This window comes from Melanotaenia boesemani, chromosome 13 (assembly GCF_017639745.1).
Source record: "Melanotaenia boesemani isolate fMelBoe1 chromosome 13, fMelBoe1.pri, whole genome shotgun sequence".
Lineage (NCBI taxonomy): Eukaryota > Metazoa > Chordata > Actinopteri > Atheriniformes > Melanotaeniidae > Melanotaenia > Melanotaenia boesemani.
The window spans coordinates 12,116,377-12,136,963 of record NC_055694.1 but is presented as its reverse complement, the minus strand read 5'-3'; the positions used below and the strand labels follow the sequence as shown (position 1 = coordinate 12,136,963).

Genomic DNA, 20,587 nt, shown 5'->3' with positions numbered 1-20,587 from the left:
CTGTGTACAGACTGCGATGGCATCTTTAAGGTGGTGGGTTGTAGGCTGTAGATATCATCCCACGCAATTTCCCTTTCTATGCAGTCACTGGCTGTGTACATCAGCCATTATAAGTGAATGTTTTCCCTTGACCAAATGGGCTTACTAGCTAATAATAACAAAACAAAAAAGGGGGGAGGGGGGTGCACATCCAGTGCGTGACTTAAACGAACAAAATCAGGTATTCCTTGAGCAAAAGCTGCCATAACGCTGTACGACTGAAGTCTAATCACAAGCAAGAAGCCAAAGGTTCTTAATTACCAGTGTAAAGATCAAATCGACTCACCAACTCCAATTTTCTCCTCTTCTGTAGGTATCCACATATTTGATTATTTTCCCTCTGGTAGAGCAAGCCACATTATGTCGATATCGTGAGATGATGCTGCTAGAAAAAAAAATGAGAGCTGAAGGCTACAAATTATCTTGGCTGCTCGTACATACATGGGACTACATGTCTCATCCGGAATCGGTATTCTGACATTTGTATGTGCAAGGAGGGAAGAGGGACCATCAAAGCATTAATAGGCTATCTCTGCTCTTTTATGTCCCGGCGTGTGTCTCCAGTCTGATGCAGTCTCCGTGTCCACCTAAATGTAGCGCACACACGCGCCCAGGCGCGCGCACGCACACACACGGTGAGCGGTTTTCTGTTCTCCTTAAAAGGTGTTATTGCAGCCGCATTTTCAAAGGTTTTCTTTTCCTCGAAGCAAATTTATGTCATATTCTTTGTTTTTCCCTTCCTTCCTTGTTGTTTTCAGTCAGTCGGGCTCAAGTCCACCTGATCCTCAGCAGGCTGCGCCGCGACAGCGTGAACAGGCTGGATCGTTTTGGTAATTAGCAAGAAATAAGTCGCGATTTTGTTCACTGGTCCGAACAGCCAAGCTGGTGCAAGGAAACACTGAGAAAACCGCAATATATCATAAGCTGCGCCATCTTCATGGTCGTCACATGACTTGTTTTGTCAACACTGATGTGTCAAGCATTTGCAAATTTATGCGCCTCCTCTTTTCTTTCTGCATGCCACTTCCATCCATCTCCAACTCAAACTGCTTTTTGTCCTGCTGGGATGCTGACTGGCAGCCTGCCTTTTGTTGACTGGGTGTGTTACTTTGGCGGCTGCTGGCCATAAAGTAGCTCCCGGTGTTACACATCAGGCCAGACGACCATGTGGGGGAAACACCTCCTGGTTGAGTCATTTGGAAGAAGCAGACCCACTATACCAGCGGTGCTTTGTCATAGTGCAGTCATGCCCCCAACACAGATTAACTATTTTCTACAGCCACTTTCCCAGTTTGAGTTTGATTGATGCATTTGACAAGCTGGATTTCTTGTTAAACCCGCATCACATCACTATTTTATTCTCATGAAATAAATGATGAAACCTGAAATATTGGCTGCTATGATTTTTTTTTCCACAGTGACTCATTCGCCTGAGGTAAGAGGCGTGATTTGAAACTTCACCTCCGACTTAAAATGTCCAAATAATTTGTTTCCACATTGGTGGAGACAAGTTTTTCATTATTGGGGATCATTGTAAACACATTTCTTATATTTTATAGCTGTTGTTCAAAATATTTTGCCTCGACACAAGACAGTAGCCATGAATCATTTACTTATTTATCCTCTCATAGCCTGCTCACATTGAGGTTTTTATTGTTTTGTTGTTGTTTGTTTGTTTGTTTTTTGCCATAAACATGAGGCATTCAGCCTAAAGCATACTGTGCCAACTGTTAATCATGGTGATGGCAGCATCACACTGTGGGGCTTTGTTGGCGCAACTGCAAAGAGTTTATGCGCAAACAGGACACGGATCCCAAACACGCATCAGAACGTTTTGTTGAAGAGTTCAAATCAACTAAACGTTTGGAATGGCCTTTCTAATGTTTTGACCTCAACGCAACTGAAAACAACAAAAGCTATTCATTGAGACCTCTTCCAGATCCCCCGTGCAGGAGGCAGCATAAGATACATGCAGTGCAGAAGATCGTTGCACAAGCATGGAAGCATCCTTCCTAACATGTAAAATAGCCAAAAGACAGGGATGAACTCAACTAAAGGACTCTTGATATCCAAACTAAACCCATTTCAAACCTCAAGCAATTAGATGGGAATATAACAATATAACAAGTTGTTAATAAAAGTTCAGACAAGAGGCAAAAAAGTAAATAAATAAAATAAAATAAAACAGATCAAAACAGAAAGTGCCAAATGAATGACTGGCTCTGTATGTTGTTACAGAACACAGTGAGCTTGGGTGTACTATAAATTTGTCAGAAAGGCAAATACTTGGGTCCAATATTGTTTTTTAATTGCCAAATTCAGTTTTATAATTATTTTATGAGAAGAAAATGCCACCAGAACTGTGAGGCAATAAGTTTAGTTGAGACATGTGCACAATGCCATAGAGCCACAGCTCTTATACTGCGTTGGTTAATAAGTAACACTACAAACTCCTCTTTTCTTTATAAAAACTCAATCTTGTGGAGTTTGGATAGTGTTTGTAAGGGTTCATTCTACATCAATACAGAAACATATTCATTAAACACAATTCAACACACAACATGTACCCTTGAACTATTTTCTAAACTCAATTTAAAATAGTGGAAAGACAACACACTGTCAAGAGTTAAAGGTTTAAACCAACTTTCAATGAGGAATTTATTACATAGTATCTTGACAATACTATTTAACATAAAATGATCTTGTCCTTAAGACAAGCCAGGAAAAGAGGATGATCTTGCAAATAGTGAATGTTTAGTAAGTCTGATGTAGTGTGGGAGGGAGGGCAGTTTTCAGCTGGGTAATTTCTCTCCATCATAGCGACGCTGTGACTGACTCCCATCTGTCTATTACTCCAAGTGGAACATTGTGGGCGGTGTTCCAATCACATACATAAAGCAAGAAGACAATGGGGTGTTTCATAAGCTAAATATGCATCCCAGATAATAAACTCTTTTTTTTCTCAGAATAAATTTGAAGCTTCCAAAAGCATTTAAGGGAAACGACTGAATGCAAATGGTAAAAAAAAAAAAAAAAAAAAAAGTGGACAAAAAGAGCCAGCAGAGGTGGAAATATAATCTATTATCTACTTTCATAAAGACAATTTCTTTACACATTTCAGTAAATTACTAAATCATCATATGGACTCGTATCTTTAGGAAACTCACTTGACCCATGTTGATGTGCTTTCAATTATTTTTCTAAAAATATTTTTTAAAATAATCATTGCAGACCAATGTGAAATGCAATGTGAAAGAAAATCAAAGGTCAATAACAGAAAAAATTCTATATTATTAAAAAACTGTTTTCGTGACTTTACTAAAATAACTTTTATTCTCTTAGACTGAGTCAAATCTATCTCCTTGCCGTGGGTCCACATACATGGAAACGTCCATATTTGCACCACAATTTTTAGTTGTTGCTGCAGAAACAACCCTGTGAGGGAAGTAAAAACCTCCTGAGCTTTAAAAATGCAGTACTGGCTTTGATACGTACTAGCACTGTTTGGGATAAGTAACATCTTAAAAATAACATAGAAAACAGTACATATTTTTGTAGTAGTTATCTGTATTGCAGTCATTGTTTCACCTGAGGCCACTTGATCCACTGACAGAAGAAAACATGTTTTAGCCTAGAAGAATTTGGACACTGATGGCTACCATCCAATCACAACTGTGCTTGGCATTTGAAGTAATTTCTATTCTCACGTTTACCGCTAGATGTCAGTAATTCTTACACACTGTACCTTTAATGTTCGTTGCCTACTTGACATGTACTCTTGTAGTTTTTCTTTTAACAGTCAAATATGTGAAAGAAGCCTCTATATGAACACTTAATGTAAACAAGCATTAGCCACTTTTCATTAAAGAAGCACACAGAAAACAAAGCTTGCAACTTTATTTATAGTAAAAATACTTTAGATACATACAACCTGTACATAAACCGTTTCAACAAACTCAAAATAAATGTCTCCCAATGGAAAAAGTAAAAAGGAAAAAACTTTGATACAAGGCAAAAACATAAGAAAAATCATGATGCTTGCACTGCACTTAAAGTGTGCATGTGCCAGGCATTTGTTTTACTCAATGAGAAGTCTTAAACTTTTCAGCAGACACAAAAATTGAAAAATGTTTGCTGAATTTGAGCAGTTTTATACTCTCAGTGTAGCGAGAATCCAAAAGATACGCTTCATGCTATCACATCAGTCCCATAAGAAATCAGTCAATCTGACAAAATTCCAATTTTTTTAAGCATAACTAAGCTGAATGGTAAATGAACTGGAACTGGACTGTTAACACAAAAACCTCCTTGTTTTTCTTCCTTTTGGGGGGGATGTAACCAAAATCCTTGTAGGACCTGGGGTATAACAGTGAAATGTAAGGACCTCCTTCTGGCTGTCATTCTGACATTTAGCATGTGTCTACTGTTTTGTTACAGTGTCCACACCAGTTAGAGCACCCAGCTGATCAAGTTTCTCTATTTACATGTTGAAATCAGGAGCCACTGCTCCCGGGTGACCCTGCTTCGATGTGACCTTTTGGTGGACATTTATGGGGAAAATAAAACCTGAGGGCGGGCTTTGAAGCTTTATGAACCATCGGTAACATGTTGTGCATTACATTAGCTGCCTAATTTGATATTTCTGTACTTTTTGGTGAGTATTCGGCACAGCCTTGCCAAGTAGAAGTTTAAGAGAGCAGTGAGTCCTCAGTCACACCATTACAGACCCTGAGCCCTGCAATGTGAGCTGCTTCTCCAACAAAAACTGCAGTAATTTGTTACCAAACTGAAACCTATAAAGTGAGTGAATCAATATCAAATGAAGAAGCTCATTAAAGAGCTATTGCAATTTATAAAACTTTTCTTTCACCACATCTACACACTGTTAATTTCACTCATCAAGTCAAAACTTTTCCCATAAAATTATAATATACAATCATTTTTGTCCAACCCTAAGTCTAAATGTGTGCATTGCTTCCCCCCTTTTGATATCTGTTACCTTGTTCTTACTCTTATCAGTAAGTGTTTATACACCCACTGTTTTAAACTGGCAGTGCTCCATGTTATCTTCCACATTATCTGCTGATATTATCCTCTTTTCGTCCCTGCTTCTCTGACATATCTGGATCTTCAGTCTCAGATGCTGATGGCCTCCCTCACTCGTTTAGGGATAAGATGATGTCATCTTCAAGGTCAGAGTTGTCCGAGCTGTCTGTTTGTGTGATAGACAAATACAGATTCAGAAATGCAGGAACATAGATTTTCTGCTGAGTAGGTCAGTGGGTTAGAAGTAAAAATGCCAAAGTCGCAAAAGCAAAGGCAACCTAGCAGCTCTGCATTCAGTCGTTTTTCTCCCAATAAATTTTGTTTTCTGTCAATTTCTGGAATAAACTGATGCAGCAGTTTAATAAAATTCACTGAGAACATTTTCTTAAACTGAACAGACAAGCATGAAAAAACAGAAAACAGATTTTTTTTTTTGCTTCTTCATGTACTTAAGATGCAGTTCTTCACATAAGAAAGAAAAGAAGAAAAAAAAGAGAAATCCATTTTCCATCCATTCCGCTTAATTCAGTTCAGGGTTTGCAGGGGTGCTTGACCATATCCCCTCAGCTATCAGATGAAAAGCGAGGTCCACCCTGGACAGGTCACCAGTCATTCACAGGGCCAACACAGACAAACAACCACCCAAACACACACTCCTAGTGAGACTTGAGAAATTCCAATTTCTACCTGTAGGGAACGCCTGAATGCATGGAGAGAAAATACAAACTCCAGACAGAAAGGTTTGAACCAGGAAGCTTCCTGCTGTGGGGCGACACACCACACCAACCACAAGACGTGCAACCTCCTTTTACTACTTTTTAAAGCTTTCTTTGCACCATCTATAATGCTTTTACTGTTTTATGTAAAGCACTTTAATTGTCTTGTATATGAAATGTGCTACACAAATGAACTTGCCTTGCCCTGTTTGACAGATTTTGAACCATTTATGATGTTTTATCTTACTGCAGTTATATAGAAAATCATAAACGGTTGCACCTCCAGCATTACAAGTTAATTTATTAGGGACATTATGTTGAGATGTTTTTAATTGATTCAACTACAGCCTGACTCCTTAGAAGTAAAAAAATAAATGAAGAGCACTCGAGACATCTGCATTGTCCTGTATATTTCTAGGTATTCTTAGTCCCTTTAAAACATCTGGTTCTGCCTGTCTGTAGTTAATGTGTCAGCTAACTGATGAAGCATGAAAGAGCTTTGTGCAGGTTCTGTCCTGGTTTTTTAATTTCATAGCAAAAGTATGCTTAAATGACACATCCTGACTTCATGTACAGCTAGACTGATTACGCTCCATCCCAGGCATCAGGCCAAGAACAAATGAAAAATTAACCAAATAACATAAACTAAAAAAGTAAAAAAGGACCGATGAAACCCAACATTTCCTAAACTTTTTACAAACCTGTCAGCATCTTGTATCACTCACCGTTTTCACCATCAAGATCAACATCATCATTGTCAGAGTCATCTTCATCATCATCATCGTCGTCGTCATCATTCCCAACATCAGCATCATCTTCAAGAAGACGAGCAACCTCCTCATCAGAAGGAGAGAACTCATCATTCCCATCATCCTCATCTTCGTCATCCTCGTCCTCTCCACCATTTTCATTCTCTATCTCAGCGATAAGAGGATCTGTATCAACATCATCATCAGAATCGTCATCATCATCATCATCTTCCTCCTGATCATCATCCTCCTGCAACACAGAAAACCAAAAAAACAATTACTCCTGTTAGTTCAGTATGAAGTATTGAAGTGAACAGCTCAATTTATCCAGATCAAAAGGAACAAAGTTAGAACCTGATCCTCCTCATCTTCCTCCTCTTCCTCTGCAAGTCTCTGCCGGCCAACTTCGTAAAGTCGGCACACAGTGTCCGTGTTAACCGAGTCTTGATTCTACGGGACAGATAAAGAACTTTCATGAATTAGAAGTTTTTGTATCTCATGTAAGGAAAATGATAAACAACAGTCATGTACCTCGATCACAGCTAGGTAGCAGTCTTTTGTGTCTGTGCAAAGGTCAAATATATTCCTCTTGACATCAATTGTGGCTGTGAAAAGAAGTAAGAACATATGTCAGACAATTTCTGCTAATCTAATTCTAGTTAGAAAATAATATAGAAAAATACGAAACACTATCATTTTTGGGAAAAAAATAAATGAGTGGAAGAGAATTGAAAGTAAGAAGCTGTACCAATTGGTTTGTAGTCTGTGGCATTGAAGGTCCTGAATGATGAACCAAATGGACTTTTCATCTGCATATCCATCATGTCGTCCTCATCATCAGCTTGCAACATTGCTACAAAAACAAAGAGCCATGTAGAGACAGAGTGAGTACATCATAACCGAGCACAGCAGGCTGGTTAGCTGCAGTTCTGGCTTCTGAGTGGCTGAAACAGTCGTGCGGGCAGCTCCATTACTCCATGCCGATGGCGCTTTCTGTGAGGTGCCGTGAACAAGCTGGTTTTTTTCTGTTGCCAATTCAACATGGAGCCTTCTGCCCATATGGCTCTGACTGACTCTGTGACATCAAGTGCGCACGCACACACCTTCCTCGACAGGCTCTGTTCACACCTCTTTCCAAATACGCACATGCTCACTTTGCTTCATAATTACCAGCCTTTCATTTAAACACACCTTTCACACACTTTGACTGCAAACTGAGTTGTAGGCTTGATGCCAAATGCGCTGCATTCCCCATCGCTGCAGTGATTGTGTATTTACCTCCGTAGATGACAGTACCACTGTTGTTGAAAACTATTCTGCACTGGTCCAGAGCGGGAACTGTGTGGAGGAGGTGGAATGTGCGGAGATCCCACTGAAGCACACAGTTAAGATCCACAGCATTTTTTTTTTGTATGTTTATCTAAATTAAACAATAATTTAAAAATATAAAATAAAAAAAGATTCCAGGCCAATAAATACTACATGTAAACATTAAAATCTTAATAATCTAACTATTAAAAACATTTGCCTTTTCTTGTTCTAATAATTATCACACAATTCAATTTGTGTCTCATCATTGATAAAAATCAAATAAAACTTTGCTCAAAGTAACTGACGTCTGAAGGATACGATTTCTGTGTTTATGATGACTTCCAGGCCACTGGGATGAAACACACCACTGATGTTCATGTTGAATTTGTCAAACTTGTGGATGGCCTGAGCCGTGCGCACATCCCACAGAACGCCGTCATTCAGGACGAGGTCATCTGTCGGGTTGAAGGTGGCGCAGTTCCTCTTGTAGTTGTTAGCCAAGTCTGGGTTGTTGAGGGTCAGAGTAACCTGACCTGTCTGGATATCATAAATCTGGGGGGGGGGGGGATAAAATACACAGAAAGAGCAGTCAACATTTTACTGCATGCTTTTCAGCATTTTTATATTTCATGTTATGGTAAAAAAAAATGTTGCTGTACGTACACGTGCTACATGTTCCTTAGTCCCAATGACGCGGTCTTGTGAAAGCTTACTGAATTCCACATAATGGTCGCCCAGAAAGGAATGCCTGAAGATAACAATAGCAATATTTTAACATCTACTCTAAAACAAAGCGCTGGTATGAAAATGAAAGCAGAGCACTTTAAATCGTGTAACAGCATGAAAACCCTGTAGATTCCAAGAATTTCATTATTCAAGTTGAACTGTTTGGATGAATGAATCCAAGTGCAAGTGTTACATGGACTGAAAACTGCAGCCCCGAGGCTGTTAGTGTGCATAATTGCAGGGCTTAAAGTAAAAAAAAAGAAAAAGCCTGAGCCTGAATTTTTTTCCGGGGAGCGGAGGTGCAGTGGGTCTGATGCATACACACTATAGGCAAACAACTTTTGGCATTGTGCTTGGCAGGGCATAAAATGACCTACAGTTTAAATGTGAATTTTAGAAAGTAAAGGTAATAATGTTATAAGGACATGTGAAACTCAGTCAGGCTAAATAATTTAAATTATTCATTTAGCAATTATTAATTTAGTAAAGGGCCATTTATGCAAAAAAAAAAAAAAAAAAAAAAAAACAGTTACAGAGCAAAAGTGAACTTTAGATAACATTTTAATTTTAAATTGCAACATTTCCATTGTTTTTGTTCAAACAATATACAATTAGGTTATAGAAAATACAAAATAAACAAACGCAATTTAATACACTACAAGTCAGTTCAATTAACAACAACAGCAACAAAAAGGTAAAAGTGCTTCAAGACCTGATCAAACTGCATAAGAAATGAATAGAAAATAAATACAGTTTACTTCAGAAACTGAGAACTGCTAAACTGAAGCCTCCAGAGCAATCACCACAACTCATTGACAACTTTTTTTTTTTCCTGTTCTATTTCTTCTTTCTTTTTTAGTTGGGCTTTGACTCCTCTCCTTTTTAACATGGATCAGTCACCGGGGCCGCTACGTCAGCTGTGGCTGTTGCTCCCGGCAAACGACTTGTATGTTGGAGAGTGCGAACTGCTGCCGGGGTCTCCTTCGTGGTGTCAAAGGACTTTTTTGCCACTAGTCGCATACACCAGCTTCTTTAAGTACAACACAGAAACAAGTAGGCCTACCTGGCTCTCTTAGTTTCTGGCACCAGCTCCCAAAAAGCTTGTCGTCTCCACCCCTTCTTCTATCCATGCCTAGCGCCATTTGGTTCTAAGGCCGTTGTCAATTAGGACGTCTTTCCCTGGTTTCATGAATTTACTCTCCTTTTTTTCTGATTTCGGTGAAACAACCATTCGTTTGGATGCTGCGTTCAAGACCACTCAGAGATAACATTCACGCTACAGGTTAACTCGGAGGAGAAAAACGAAGTGTGGCATATTGTCACTATTTGCTGAACACTGAAAACATTAGCAGCAGCAAGTTCTGCTTATTTTCGAAGATGTATATGTGTAATTTCCGACTTTAACATTGTTCATTGTTAAATTAATTTTCTACAATTTAGAGTCAATTCAGAGTCTCAACCACTTTATCCATAGTTTGTTTTTTTTCCTGAATCATAGTGAAAAGCTAGAGATCTGGCACGGTGCCGGAATACTTTAAGCCCTGTAATTGAAGAGAACGGCATCTCCCACTTTTAGTTCCTCCTAAAGGAATACAGCTGCTGTATTATTGACCATCTAAACAGATCAAAGAGGATTAAAAACATGCAAATATTGATATTGACTAATCAAACAAAGGTTTTATTAAAATCACTTAAAAAAAAGTTACCTTTAAAGAAAAGTATTTTTAAGTAACTGGTAACAACATCACTCACTTCATGATGAACACTGATTTCATGCCCCACAGTGCAGACAGAGGGTAACTCCAAGAGGCTGACGTTAAGAGCAGAGAACCATCCTAAAAATATAAAATATAACAGTCAGAGATACCCCGATAGATATGTAAAATTACTGTTCTTGGTGTAACAATTTTACCCAAAAATGTTCCTTAGTTTTCACAAAATAGTTACAAAATTATTACTTTTACTTTTCCACTCACATTAAAATATTCTGAAACTGCCATTATGTGAATGTATCTGATTTCAAAATATATCTCCAGAAAATAATACATATTCTAAAGAAAAAAATATGCTGAGGATTTTAAGTTATCACACTTGTAAGATGCACAATGAATAAACCTAATGTGGTAAAATCGTACTGTTCATTAAACTTTTGTCATTAAGAAGATGAACAGTATACAAATCTGATTCTGCACGGTAACAGTAAAAACATCCAAACTAACAAAAAGGCCCAATATTATCTACGCTTACTCTACTGACCCGTGAAGGCTCCAAGTGAGTGATTGCTGAAGTGTGACAGCTATAGCTGGCTTCCTCCTGGCCTGTAAACACATTGTAGAGCTTTAGCTGCCCTGTACACGTCCCGAGCATCAGAAACCGTTCACGAGCTGAGAAGGCACAACACATGAATCCGCTCTCATCCTCATCTGCTTCCCTAAACACAGAAATGGGACGGAACCTGGACAAAAAGAAAATAAAGCATGTGGAGAAATGGCAGTGGAGGCTGATCCAGAAGCAAACATAAATGGCACAAAGCTGCCTACCTGCTAAAAATGAGATGTCTGTCAAAGCATCCTCCATCTACACCTCCATATTTTGGATATATGACTCTCCGTGTGTGTCGGGATGTGAAATTGATGGGTGCCTGGCGTCTCTGTTTGGGCTCGGGACATTGATGGGGTGTGAAGAGAGAGAAAGGTGGGCAGGTTGCAACAGGGTTTTTACAGCGTGCATGCTGTTCCCTCAGGTACTCTGTGATAATGCTGTCTAATGCCGGCGGCGAAGGCAAGTGTCTGTCAAACTGCTTCTTCATGGCTGGACTTTGGCTGAAGGCCCCGTGGTCAGACTTCTGTCGAAGCACTCTGGCTTTCTTGCAGCTCACTGTTCCACACGCTGTTTGCCGTTCACGAGAAAAAACGATGCGTCCAATCAGTGGAGAGCCACTGTTACAGTGTGGAACAGACGTTGATGGGAAAGTATTAGAAGGAGGCCCGGCAAGTTGTGAAGTGGAAGGGCGTGTTTGTGGATGGCTGGATGAGGAGGTGGATGAATGAGAGGGATGGTTTCCTAGTCTTGACCCAACACCATTGGCCAGCCGTGGGGTGCGGGGCAGAGTAGCAACAGGGGTGGCAGGTGGCGGAGGAGCAACAGAAGGGAAAGTTGAAGTTGAATGTGAAGAATGTGACAGACAAGCCATAGGGAGATCTGCCTCTTTGGTCAGTGTGGTTGCTGTGTCATGAAGGCCTTTGGCCACGAGGTGGTTCCGAATAAGCAGCAGCAACTCCTTCTCAGGGAAGGTGATCCTGGACTGAGCAACCACACTGGCCCTTTGAAGCCAGGCCAGAGACACATCTGTGCCGATCAGCAATGGTTTCCCCGAGATCCTTTCTATCAACTCAGCTGCAAACTTACAGAATTTGACATGTTCGCTGCGTTTGTCCTGGAGAACGGGCTCCTTCATGAGCTGCTGGATGTGTCCGCTGCTGAACAAAGGCAGCTTGCTGATGATCTGTCTGACGGTGCTGGAGCGAGACAGACCCACCAGAGCTTTACAGGCCAGAGCTCGGATCTGATCAGCATCTGTAATGGGCATCTTCACAGTCAGGAGGAAAAGTAACACCTAGCGGATGGAAGCAGAGTAGAAGTAAAAAATACTGACTTCTATTCTATTCTACAGTCATTTAGCAGACGCTTTTATCCAAAGCGACTTACATTTGAGAGTAAGAACAACACTTACTCCCAAATGAGCATGAATGAATGACAAGAGGTGGACGAGACAATATTGAAAGCTTACAGAGTTCATTTTTAGTCAGTTTACAAGCATTTACCTGCCACTATCCACAGACAAACCATTCAAAATGTGGCCCACTAGCTAAAGTTTAGACTCCCAGAATTACATCTTTTGAAAGAAGTAGTAATATAAAAGAAAAATCTCAGGGGGATTGATCTGTTAACTCTACCTTGATGCCATTATTGGACTGCACCACATTCCACATCTTGGTGAGCACACTTTCGTTGGCTTTGGTCTGCTGTGGTAGGCGGCGACGGGGGGTACCTGCAATAAACTTGCCAATACTGGACATACGTTTGTCTGGTGCACAAACGCAGTTGATGACAACCTGCAGAGCTGACTTCTGAATCTCAGCATCATTCACAAATACCTCTCCCTCGGCTACTGCCAGGACTATACTCGTGCCTGAGGGTGGAGAGAAAAAAAGCAGGTAAATTGAAAACCTTCCAAAAAAAATGAAATCACTTCTCAGCTGAACAGGACACAGGCTTTAAATTCAAATCTGACGGCTGTATTCACTAAAGAAATATCTAATCTTGATTTTATTGGGCTACACACAAGTACATGAAAGAAAATTTTATAATTACTTAATAATGACTAAAAAGTCTGGCATCACCTACCAACAGTGGAAACAGTTGATCCTCCCTCATCAAGCACAGCAACAGCCTCAGACAACAACAGTTGGGTTTTTGGAACAACTGTGAGGATACTAAGTATGTCAAGGGCATAACGCACTGTGTCGCTTCTGTAGGAACATAAAACAGACATCATCACTTCACAGTTCTACCAAATACTGAACATGTAGAGCTGATTACTGTGAAACCATCTAAAAAAAATAAGGTATAAGACCATTTAGAAAAACAATGCCTTGTCAATACCTCCCATAGTAGGTCCTCCAGTCACAAGCAATAGAGATGAGCTGCAGGAGTAACTGGACACAGGACAGTTTGTGAAAAACCTCTGCTGGTTCCCAGTAAAGTCTAAGTGGACCATACTCGATTAAAAACTCCATCATTTCCACCACCTGTTCGCGGCTATAGCTGACTGCCTGCAGGGTGAGACAACAATACAAAAGATCACAGCAGGAACACAAGCTAACAAACTTCAGAACAACTAAAGCACAAATTGAACTACAAAAAATATACTTAAATTTCTTATAATAGTTTCCAGTAACATCCATTTTACTTATCCTTTGTCCTCTGTGTACCTTGTAATATGGCTGTGAGTGAATGGGGGCACCTCCCTCTGTGCGTTGCAGAGATTGCTTCACCTGTTCCACCTTGATTGCCAGATGGGCCTCAAAGTACCTTCGCAGCGCCATACAGGTGTGCTTGGCTGTCTGCCTGCTAGAGAAAATCTCATCATCACTCAGTAGCGCTCCTTGATCCTCAGGGTTCAGGATCTCCAGTGTGCTAATCTGAAAAAAATCCATTCATATCAAAGATTAGTGCACCAAGTGTTGTTTTTGTGAGGATATAACAGCGTGCTGACTGCTCACTTTTTTTTTTTTTTTTAGTATCTTCTGAGTGATACAGATGGTTAAATTTACATAGCCACTATGAGTACTGCTAGGTCCTCTTACCAGGTTGACAAGCCGTCTGAGCCCGTCCTGCTTGTCGAAAAGCTCCAGGACAGCACGGAAAGAGAAGGAGATGGAGAAGAACATGGTAGCGTGGCAGCAGCCGGACGCATGGGAGCATTCCAGCAGCCACAGTGTGTAACCAACCACATCTGACAGCACAGAGTGTGGCAACATGCACACCTTGACAGGAGAGGACACAACCATGAGTACAATAGTAAACTGCTACAAGACACGTTGGCAATGTATCTCTTTTGTATATGTTTTTTTGTTTGTTTGTTTGTTTGTTTTGTACCCTTTCCATGGCATCCTGGTTATAGGCTAGGTAATAGAGGCACAGCGACACTCCAGTAGCCGCCATTGAAGGCCTGGGGATCTCCAGCAGCTTCTGAACTCCACCATGAGCAACAAACTCTGCAGCAAACTTCTTGTGCAGCAGCAGTGATGCCAGATACTATGAGGAAGTAAAGAGACAAGGCTCAGGAAGTTGTTTTTTCTCAGCACCATACAGGGTCAAAAGCAGGAATGAGTATTTACCTTCAGAGCCTCAAAGGTGAGCTGAACATCATTGGTCTGCTTTAGATCCATATAATGCATCAGTAGCTCACGAGCTCCCATCTGCATAAACACTGCCAGAAGCTACAGGACAGATACATAAATTATATCAATTTGACTTCCTCTATGAACCTAGATGCTTGAATTTCTTTTTCCAAGATCCAATAAAAAAATGTGCTCGTCCTTGTAAAATTTCTTTATAAAATTCACTTGCACCAGTTACCCTTTAAAACTAGCTTTAGAGAGAATAGTTTAATTTCTTTCGTCATCATTATATCATCATCATCATCATCATGGAAGGCTGACATCTGCTGGTAAGTTTGCAGCAAGACAAGGTAATGTTAACCACCAGTCCAAAAGTCATACTCAATTTACCATCATGAAATCTTCCCCTTTAAGAGGCAGACACCATTCAAGCTTTAAATTTGAATGAAAGATCATCTAAATAAACAGCTGCAGATTTATTTGTGTTCATTAACTAGTGAATCAGTCTATGCAGTTTCATTTGTTGTACATGCTGATGAATGTGCACCAACCTCCTGATACTCCCCCAGAGGTGTGAGATACTGCAGAATGAGCCTCTGTTCGATCTCTGGGGTTAGAGGGTATAGATGATAGTTGTTGCCAATCACCCAGGGGCTCATCTCAGACCAGCTGCTGTTGGAAAGCTCACTGAAGTTCCTCTCTGGCTCTGACAAAGAGAAATTGAGCTTTTGTTTTGAGGTCCTGGCGATCTCCCTTTCTGCCCTCCGTCTTAGGTAGCTGCTACCATCAGACATGCCTGGGTGTATCAGAGAACCTGGGGCAGACATGGGCTTCATCATGGTTTTAACAGCTGAGTTGACACGGCTGCTCGTCTTGTGAGGGGAGTTGAGACGGAACGAAAGCTCGCTTTCGGGCTCGATGGATGTGAAGGGAATTTCGCCACCTTCTTCAGGCCCTACCTCCTCTTTTTCAGCTCCATTTCTGCCTGGTGTGAAGGGCATCTCATCAAAGCCTCCATCAACAGCCTCCTCATCTAAAGGTAACAAAGGCTCACTCAGAGTCTTCCTGGGGCTGGGTCGTTTAATATCCCGTTTGTTCTCAGCATCCTTATCCTGAAGCTCACGCAACCGATGTAGCATCAAAGGCACCTGTCAAGGTAAAGGATGAAAAATAAGTTAACAAGAGAGCTGCTGCCACACACCACCTACTGCTCATGAACAAATCACGAGGACAAAATTTTTATTGATTGTTGTAATATCTTTATTAGTGCAAAATCTTAAGATTCATATATCGTAATATGCAAGACTAGAGAAATCCCTACTGACCAAAACGGAGTTCTCCTCTCTGTAGTTGGCGGCAATATCCTGGTTCTCCATGGCACCTGCCAGCAAGCCTGTGGCATAGATTCTGAGCGGCTGTTCAGCCTCTTGAGCCCACTTAAACAACCGCTCAACGATGCCCTCCTGAGGAAAGCAAATGCAGAAGTGATGAAGAAAACATAAACAAAAGAAGAGAATCAATTTAGAGTGCTTTAAAATTAGTTTCTCACTGACAAAAATACTCAACATTTCTTATGATTGTTGAACTTTTTTGTAACATTTGCTATACTGTAGCTTGTAGCAATTAACTTTCTTTCTTAACCACCCTCCTTTTAGAAGACGTCTACCCAGAAAATCACCTCTTACTTAAAAAAATATGCTAATATTCATATCAATAATGGACTAGACAAAAACATTTTCTTTCTATTCGTAATTTTTCCTTCATAAAATTGTACTGTAAATATTGCCACTTCCTGTAACAATCTTCCCTACCTTCCAAAAAATAAAAGAGCATTGAACATATATTTCCCTGCAGCTGTAACGTCTTCCTCAATGACCCAAATAATTAAATTAAATTAATCATGTGTTTATACAAAATACATCTAATCTTTGCACATTTACATATGTCAAACTATCATGAAGCCCTAACACATTGTGTGAATCAAATCTTCATAATCTGGTCACTGCTTATCTGTCTGCATTCATGTGCCTCTAAGAACTGGTTAAAGAGTAACTAACTTGCTGGCTGGACTGTGATCCCACAAACAACAAAGGTATTTTTAGACAAGTGGCAAACGTCCAAAATAGATGTCAAAATTCAGAGAATTATGTTGCCAGTCAGGGCCACAGACTTCAAGATTGCAACTTTTTGACCTTTCTTTGCTGAGCAACTAAAACCACCTTTGCATTGTGCCTCTTCTTTCAGCACCTACATTAATTCCAATGACTATAGTATGACATACAGTAGAGATCTGCTGAAGTTACATCATATCAGTTATACAACTTCCAAACTAAAAGAATACCACAAGCTTAAAAACAGAATAAATTGGAATTAACATACTTTTTCTTGAAACACCACAGCAGTCTCCAATCCAGGCATGATGTTCTGCAGCAGGCGACAAGCTGCTGCATTTAGGGAAAATTCTCTGCTTGTCATCACATAGCTGTTCACTAACTACAAAGGAAAGATGGATCTTTTAAACGGTCTTCTGGATAACCTGTTAGTAAATGTTATTCATCTTGGAGAAGTATAAAATCTGTACATCTACATTCTTACCGTATTCATGAAGTCATCATTCTTGAACAGAATCTTTAGGAGGTGTCCTAACACACATTCTGGATCAGCTCTCCCTGGAGGACAAGAAGGGAAAGTGAAAAACCTTTGCAATATTTAAAACCAGTAATCCACTTGCAGTTCCTTTTTCCATACCAGGATGTCGATCATCAAAAGGGTCAGGGTCTGCTTTATGGTATTCCTCCGTCTCCTTTTCAACAAGCTCTGAGATTCTGAAAGTGAATGTACAGCAACAAATTGAACCGTCTTCAAGTCATTCTATTCATCCTTACTACCTTACTATATCACAACACATCATTTTTAAGTTAGTTCAGCTACTTACTTTGTGAGGATGTTAACCAGCTCCTGTGTGCTGCCTTGCTGCTCCCTCTCCCACTGTTCCAGCAGACCAGTCAGCTCTGCCTTTGAGTCCACACTGGCAGATGCCGATGCCATCCTGCAGCCTGTCAACATGACATGTATGAATTAAATCCATTACATTGTTAATGTATTCTTTACAATTTGTTCACCCTTCGAAAGGAACTATAAATAAAGGGTTATTTTGTTTTACTTTGTTTGCTTCAGCATCTAGAAAGAAGTGTTTAGTGATGATGAAGATTTTTTTTAATAAATACTACCATAAATAAAACAATACCAGTTAAAAGTCTGGACACACTTACCCAATGGATTTAATGGGAAAGTGCATCCAAACTTTTGACTGGTGCTGTATACACACAGTATGTTGAAATAAGGGCCACAGGTGTATAAAAAATGAAGCACCGAGGCATGCAGACTGGTTCTACAAACATTTGTGAAGAAATGGGTCGCTCTTAGGAGCTCAGTGAATTCCAGCATGGTACTGCGATAGGATGCCACCTGTGCAACAAGTCCAGTTGTGTAATTTCCCCACTCATAATATTCCACAGTCAACTGTCAGTGGTATCACAACAAAGTGGAAGCAATTGGGAATGACAGTAACTCAGCCACAAAGTGGCAAGCCCCGTAAAATGACTGAGCAGGGTCGGCAGATGCTGAGGCACATAGTGCACAAAGGTCTGCAACATTCTGCAGACTTGATTATTACAGACCTCCAAATTTCATGTGGCATTCAAATCAGCTCAAGAACAGTGCAAAGAGAGCGTCATGGATTGGGTTCCCACAGTGGAGCAGCTACATCCAAGCCACACATCATCAAAAGCAATACAAAGCGTGGAGAGAATGCTGCCACTGTACTCCGGATCCGTGGAGACATGTTCTCTGGAGTGACAAACTGCGATTTACCATCTGCCGATGTGATGGAAGAGTCTGGGTATAGCAGTTGCCAAGAGAAAGGTACTTGTTTGACTGCACTGGGCCAAGTGTAAAGTTTGTTGGAGGGACAATTATGGTTTGGGGTTGTTTTTCCCAGAGCTGGGCTTAGCCCCTCAGTTCCAGTTAAAAGAATTCTGAATGCGTCTGCATATCAAGAGACTTTGGACAATTCCATGCTCCCAACTTTGTGGGAACAGTTTCGAATGGCCCTTTCCTGTTCCAACATGACTGTGTACCAGTGCACTCTGAGAGCTGCCTTTCTTGTGGCACCACAAGATTCCAAAAGTAAGAGGAACTGTTTTATGGTGTCAGCTCCTCTATTGTGAAAGTAGCTCCAAGTTTTCAAAAAAAAAATTAACTTTAAGAAATTTACATTTTGACAAAGCTTAAAACTAGGACTGGTTTTGATATTCTTTAACCTCTTTCTTTTTTTAAGTCATAGTTTTAAGAGCTTTGGGAATTGTGGGAGCTACATTTATTCACTGGGCATGACTAATTGCTTCTTTCATTCTCCATGCCATTGTCGCATAACCAACCTTTCTTCTCTCTCCAGCAGTTTTTGCTATTTCCTCTTTATTTTCTTGCTCCCTGCACATTTTTGTTAGTAAGTACAGCTCCCAAGCTCCAAGTCCTATCATTAACTGTACTTCAATGTACTTCACCACCTGCCTCTAGGCTCTCCTTTAATCCTCACCATCCTTGCCAGCAGGATGTGGATAAGAGGAGAGCACATGCTGTTAACAACATATTCAACAACTTCAAGACCCACTTGTGCTACAAGAAAGCCAAATTACAGAATGGATTAATTAAATGGAGTAACGGAATAGTAACTGGACAATCTGCTGTTTCCTAGTTACTGCTATTATTCTAGTTGATATTTAATAAATGCTATATAATTTTACTTAATATAAAATAACTGTAAATTTGTCAATCTTGTAATGGTCTGAAGCTAATTACTAAGACTTTCTTAGCTTTATTAAAAAAATTTTTGGGGGGGGGGTTGTTGCTGGTTTTGTTTTTTTGTTTTTTTGTTTGTTTGTTTGTTTTGTTTGTTTTTTAGATAACAACTTTTAAAGATTTGGAACTTACAAACTGACTTATCAAAACATCTGTTTTCCGTTTAGTGCAAAATAAAAGGTGTGCCCCCTGGGCATGATATAAGCGTACTCTCTTGTCAAAGTCGAAAACATCGGGTGATCTCAGAACGTCAGAATCATTGTACTGATATGGCTAAATAATTATTATTATAACGATCTGTAGAGTCAAAATTGCAAGAAACGGCCATAATAACATTAAATAAATTAAAAGCTTGGAAAGGACAAATCAGAGATGTGAGCTAAAATTAATATAAAATAAAAAATAAATAAACAGATCGGAGGCTATATCACAAGACAGCAGCACAAGCAAAATATTTGTGAAGAAAGAAAGGAGAAGCTGATTCGCTCCACAGCTCTACACACACAACTGAGCGTGCAGGTGCCGTGGTCCTTGGGGAACACAACTGTCAAAAGTTGGGCGCACATTAGGTTGTTGCTTAAAATATATTTGAATATTTTTTAAGTCTGTACAATGGTAACTGCCTAGCAATGTGTTATTTTTACGAGATTCCCCTAACATTCACATAAAAATATGAGGGTTAAACAACCACATTATAAAGCTGCAAACTCAGCTGTGATAAGAGCCGCTGCCTGTTGCAATGTTTGGCTAGCCTTTAGGAGGCTGAACAAGGAAGCTAATCAACCTAGCTTGCTAGCAACATTCTTGTAATTCGCCGGTTTCGAATTCCATTACTGTGTTTAAATTAGGTATGAAATTTTCAGGCAGGCACAAATTATTTTGTGAAAACTGAGTCACATTTGGACAAACGAAACCTGCATACACACAACACGACACTAAGCAACAAGCTATGAACATTACAGGTGAACCTGGCTACTTAGCCAACATGCTAACTTTACCTCTTAGCTTCACTCAGTTCTTGCTTGGTTTTCTCAAATTCACCGAGATTTAAATCCACGATATGAGTCACTACTTAATTTGTTGTTTGGTGAATATCAATGCATCGATGGCCGTATCACCAGTAGCGCTTAACCTGGTTTATTGTAGCTTTGTGTTCACCGTTTATTATCATTATGGCGAACACGTTCTTTACGTCATTTCATCCGCGACCGACCACTGTTAATGACGACACATC

At 40.1% G+C, this 20,587-nt stretch overlaps 2 protein-coding genes across 4 annotated transcripts in view; both read right to left on the bottom strand.

Moving 5' to 3' along the window:
- LOC121651630 (dedicator of cytokinesis protein 3-like) overlaps positions 1-455 on the bottom strand; it is a 52,222-nt gene extending 51,767 nt beyond the window's left edge. For all 3 annotated transcript variants that reach the window (XM_042003966.1, XM_042003967.1, XM_042003968.1), the window contains exon 1: positions 326-455. In XM_042003966.1, coding sequence (XP_041859900.1) covers positions 326-362 — 37 coding nt within the window. In that variant the 5' untranslated portion in view covers positions 363-455. The remainder of the gene's footprint in view (positions 1-325) is intronic.
- Positions 456-3,921: 3,466 nt separating this feature from the next.
- Positions 3,922-20,554, bottom strand: LOC121651632 (DDB1- and CUL4-associated factor 1-like). Its single transcript, XM_042003973.1, has 25 exons — positions 20,352-20,554; positions 17,429-17,549; positions 17,242-17,318; positions 17,089-17,162; positions 16,873-16,986; positions 15,819-15,956; positions 15,045-15,641; positions 14,491-14,592; positions 14,249-14,407; positions 13,957-14,136; positions 13,582-13,791; positions 13,253-13,422; positions 12,995-13,119; positions 12,544-12,779; positions 11,128-12,203; positions 10,844-11,042; positions 10,340-10,422; positions 8,525-8,609; positions 8,180-8,413; positions 7,829-7,922; positions 7,299-7,403; positions 7,082-7,155; positions 6,905-7,000; positions 6,527-6,800; positions 3,922-5,251 (listed from the first exon to the last, which is right to left on the bottom strand). Exons 2-25 carry the CDS (start codon positions 17,539-17,541, stop codon positions 5,196-5,198), a joined length of 4,671 nt encoding a protein of 1,556 aa, XP_041859907.1. The 5' UTR covers positions 17,542-17,549; positions 20,352-20,554; the 3' UTR covers positions 3,922-5,195.
- Between the last annotated feature and the right edge of the window lie 33 nt (positions 20,555-20,587).